This window comes from Nicotiana tabacum, chromosome 2 (assembly GCF_000715075.1).
Source record: "Nicotiana tabacum cultivar K326 chromosome 2, ASM71507v2, whole genome shotgun sequence".
Lineage (NCBI taxonomy): Eukaryota > Viridiplantae > Streptophyta > Magnoliopsida > Solanales > Solanaceae > Nicotiana > Nicotiana tabacum.
The window spans coordinates 114,983,364-114,988,010 of NC_134081.1; the positions used below are offsets into that span (position 1 = coordinate 114,983,364).

At 34.3% G+C, this 4,647-nt stretch overlaps 1 protein-coding gene across 1 annotated transcript; it reads left to right on the plus strand.

Annotated features, from left to right (window-relative positions):
* Positions 1-708: 708 nt before the first annotated feature.
* LOC107823710 (glucan endo-1,3-beta-glucosidase 12) lies at positions 709-3,662 on the plus strand. Its single transcript, XM_016650401.2, has 3 exons — positions 709-865; positions 953-2,269; positions 3,378-3,662. Exons 1-3 carry the CDS (start codon positions 802-804, stop codon positions 3,410-3,412), a joined length of 1,416 nt encoding a protein of 471 aa, XP_016505887.1. The 5' UTR covers positions 709-801; the 3' UTR covers positions 3,413-3,662.
* The last annotated feature ends 985 nt before the right edge of the window (positions 3,663-4,647 follow it).

Genomic DNA, 4,647 nt, shown 5'->3' on the forward strand with positions numbered 1-4,647 from the left:
AGAAACGGTCGATTAAGGTGGGGTCCTGGAATATAATGGGGGCCACGTGCTGTGCTTCTTCCACTCCATTGGCTTCTTCTTACTCTCCTGTGACCTGTCCCATCTAATACAGTTAATATTAGAAGATTTTTTCCCCAATATTATCTGAAGAGTTAAAAAGAACTTTTCTTTAATAGTAATGATATATATTTTTTAACTATTTAAATAGTTAATTATTACTATTAATTACACTTTTTTATTAAAATTTTAAAATGTATTAATTTTATTAGTTACAAATTTTATGTTTGAATTAAATAATTTATAAGTAACAATTAGATAATTAATTGTATCACATAAATTCTAAATGCAACATATAAAGTGGGACGGTTAAATAATTTGCTATGATTAGTACATATTATTTCTCCCGGATTTCTCTACGGATATGTTGTTGTCTTGAGGTGGGACCAAGATAGCGTTTGGACATAAATTTGATTGAAACTTAAAAATAAATTTTTTAAATTCTGTTGAAAAATAATTTTTAAAAATTGAATTTGTACTTGAAAATGTATTTTATTTGTAAAAAAATTAAAATTTTGTGAGTGAAATAAAAATTTTCACCCGAAAACTATCATCCCAAAATTTTTTATTATATTTAATAAACAAATAATGTTAATGGCTCCCCCCACCTATCCCCTCAACCCCACCACTCTCCACTATAGATACTGCCCCTAATTTCTTGCTCTACATTATTCTCCCCCATTAGCAGCCCCTTTTAAAGCAACACACACCTTCATGCTCTATTTCTTCATCAAACAATAGAGCATGGAAAAACTCACCATTTGTCTTCTCCTCTTACTCTTTTCCCTTTCCTTTTTCTCCATTGCAGGTAACACTCATTTTCTTTATCCTCATTTCCACTAACGCAAAGTCTGTATTTTTATTATTGAACTAATTTTTTTTGGTGTATTTGCAGATGGTGGATCAATCGGAGTGAACTATGGGCGTGTAGCTAACAACTTACCATCAGCAGTAAAAGCTGTAGCCCTGCTGAAATCTCAAGGCGTAGAACGTGTTAAAGTTTATGATACTGACCCGGCTGTACTCAAAGCACTTTCCGGGTCGGGTATTAAGGTTACCGTTAACCTACCCAACGAGCTCCTTTACAATGCAGCTAAACGCCAGTCATTTGCTTACTCTTGGGTCCAGCGTAATGTTGCTGCTTACTACCCTTCTACTCAAATCGAATCCATTGCCGTTGGAAATGAAGTTTTCGTTGACCCGCATAATACGACCCGTTTTCTTGTACCCGCTATGAAGAATATTCATGAGGCTCTTTTGAAGTACAATTTCCATGACAAAATCAAAGTCTCTTCTCCTGTTGCTCTCAGTGCATTGCAGAACTCTTACCCGTCTTCAGCTGGGTCGTTTAGATCCGAATTGATCGAACCCGTAATTAAACCCATGATGGATTTTCTCCGCCAAACTGGATCCTATTTAATGGTTAACTGTTACCCGTTTTTTGCATATGAGTCAAACTCCGACGTCATTTCACTTGACTACGCTTTGTTCCGTGAAAATCCCGGTGTCGTTGACGCCGGTAATGGACTCCGTTACTTCAGCCTCTTTGACGCTCAAGTTGACGCCGTATTCGCTGCATTGTCAGCTTTGAAGTACGATGATATCAAAATGGTCGTAACGGAAACTGGCTGGCCGTCTAAAGGAGACGACATTGAAGTCGGTGCCAGCGTGGATAACGCCGCCGCATACAATGGCAACCTTGTCCGGCGAATCCTCACTGGTGGTGGGACCCCTTTAAGGCCGAAAGAAGACATCACAGTCTTCCTCTTCGCACTTTTCAACGAGAACAAAAAGCCGGGTCCCACATCAGAGCGAAATTTCGGGTTATTCTACCCGAATGAGCGAAAGGTTTACGATATACCGTTAAATATGGAGGGACTGAAACATTATATTGACCGGCAGTCACCGGTTGCCGGCGGCGAGAGAATGCAGAAAGGCGGGAAGGGGAATGTGTCGCCGAGTGTGCCTGGGCAAACGTGGTGCGTGGCGAGTGGTGAAGCGGGGAAGGATAATCTACAAGCAGCTCTAGATTTCGCTTGTGGTGAGGGCGGAGCTGATTGCCGTTCGATTCAGCCAGGGTCCACGTGTTACAATCCTAACACGCTGGAAGCTCATGCATCATATGCTTTCAATAGTTATTATCAGAAGAAAGGGCGTGCGATGGGTTCGTGTTATTTCGGTGGGGCCGCGTACATTGTTCATCAACAACCTAGTAAGTAGCATATCATTTCTCTGCATTATTATAATTTTATTGGAATTTGGGTTTTCCATTCTTGATTACTGTGACATGTTTTGACTAATGGTTCGAGGTATAATTTTCGTGTCTGGTAAAATTTAATGTGTGGCGCAGTTTAAGGGGTTGGTTGGTATGATCTTACTAACGTGTTCTGGTAACTAAATAAGGGCCCCACATATCAAAAATTTGTTGCCATAGGGTCCACAAAGTCTGGAAAGATGGTGCAATCCAGGCAGGTTTGGGGACAGCACGTGATTGACGGAGACGTTTATTTTTAGCCGGAAAAGAATAGCCCATAAAATAAATACATATCATAATATTGTACTCCCTCCATTTTCTTTAGGTGAACGTATTTGACTGGACAAAGAATTTATGAAAAAATAGAAGATTTTTAAATTTATCTAAAATAAGGTATATATATATTTTGTGTGTCTATAAATAATTATATAAAAGTTAATTATTTTTAAACAAGGAAAGTCGTCATTCCTTTTGTAGGGATTAAAAAAGAAAATTAGTTCGCATAAATTAAAATGGAGAAAGTATATTTTATGCACTTTTAAGCTCTCAAATACAATTAGGTTTAGTCGACCGTCTAATTTTATTTTTTCACCTGAAAAGTCTATCCGTTAAATTTATGTCTTTATACGTACTGTTATCATCACTAAATAGTGTAGTAGTTAATATATGCATTTTTTTCTTTATTTATCACTTAACTATAGTGGATAAGTATTAGTGTGGTTAATAGAAACATTAGGCGTTTCTTCTTAGGCGTTTCTAGAAACATTAGGCGTTTCTACTTCATTTTTCACCATGCCGATTCAATGGATATTCGTTGATGGTCAAAATGCCACCAGTTTTTATTATCTATTATTGATAAAGATTTACCTTTTGTACTTTAAAGCTAAGAGTAAAGCATTTCTTTTTCTAGATCATATATTCTTTTATGGGTACTTGAAAGTTACTGGTCGATTTGCACATTACGCCCACTCAAGTTTTCTTCTATCTGTTTAACTTTTTTCTTTATTTATTTATTTATAGTTGGAGTAACTTTTTTGTCTTCTCTTTTGTTGTTTTATCTTGGCAGAATATGGAAACTGTGAATTACCCACTGAAGATTGAAAAGGAGAGGGGATAGACTGAATTTTGATGACCATAGTTGTTTAAGGATAGCAGCAGCTCTTATTAATCTTAGCTCCTTTCAATTCAGACTATTCTTTTTTTGTAATTTTTATCTCATTAGTTGGTGTTGGTCGAGGAGAGCAATGACTTAGTTCTAGTTGTTGCTTCCCTTTTTGTAATTGTGTTGACAACTTGACATCACCTTACTACTAGTATATGTTGCTTTGTTTTCGGTTCTTTCGTTCATAAATTCTTGGGTTCAACTTCATTTATAATACTTTCTCAGCTTATCACTACTAGAAAACTGTCAAAATCCGTCCATAAAATACCGATCAAAATCGGTCGGAAATTAAGTAAATTGATCGCAAAAGTTAAAGAAAATATTTCTTACAATGGAAATAGTGGCCCCACAATAAATATATAAAAATTCTGACCGATTTCGATCGAAACTTGGTTAATATTTGACCAAGACCTAGTCATACTTGTATATTATCTAAAAAAATAATTTTTTATTAAATGTTTTCAAAAATTCCGACCGAAATTATGCTTGAAATTTTTTAAACTTATTAAACTTATAATTTTTTAATAAGTTTTAATTAAATATTTTCGACAGAGTTCGGTCGGAAACACAATTTTAAAATAATTAAAATATAAATATAATGAAATTACTGTCCGAAGTTTTTCAACCTTTATATAAATAGCTTTTAAATAAATAATATTTAATACTTAATTGATATATATATATATAAATAAATAATATTTAATACTTAATTGATATATATATATATATATATATATATATATATATATATGTGTGTGTGTGTGTGAGAGAGAGAGAGAGAGAGAGAGAGAGAGAGAGAGAGAGAGAGAGAGAGAGTGTATGTGTGTGTGTGTCACGATCCAAATTATATGTATGTATGTATGTATGTATGTATGTATGTATGTATATATATATATATATATATATATATATATATATATATATATATATATATATAAGCATCATGTAATCTATCTAATAAATCCTTTTTATTAGTAATAAGATACCTGATCCATTTCAAAATTTTATTAAGGGGTTTATAATTAATAACTAATCTAGGAACTCCTCGTTCCTATTCAGCATGTTTATTAACATAGAAAGCAGTACATAGGTGTAAAACCTTAACATCTTTTAGATGGTATAAAGATCTTTTCCTTTCTAGAGTCATGGAATTGACAGAGTGTAATAGCACTCA

Excerpts from the sequence above, each read along its gene's own strand:
- LOC107823710 (XM_016650401.2), top strand. The coding sequence starts at position 802 with ATGGAAAAACTCACCATTTGTCTTCTCCTCTTACTCTTTTCCCTTTCC. Across the intron at positions 866-952 it reads TTCCTTTTTCTCCATTGCAG|ATGGTGGATCAATCGGAGTG; the intron begins GTAACACTCATT and ends GTGTATTTGCAG. Across the intron at positions 2,270-3,377 it reads CATTGTTCATCAACAACCTA|AATATGGAAACTGTGAATTA; the intron begins GTAAGTAGCATA and ends TTATCTTGGCAG.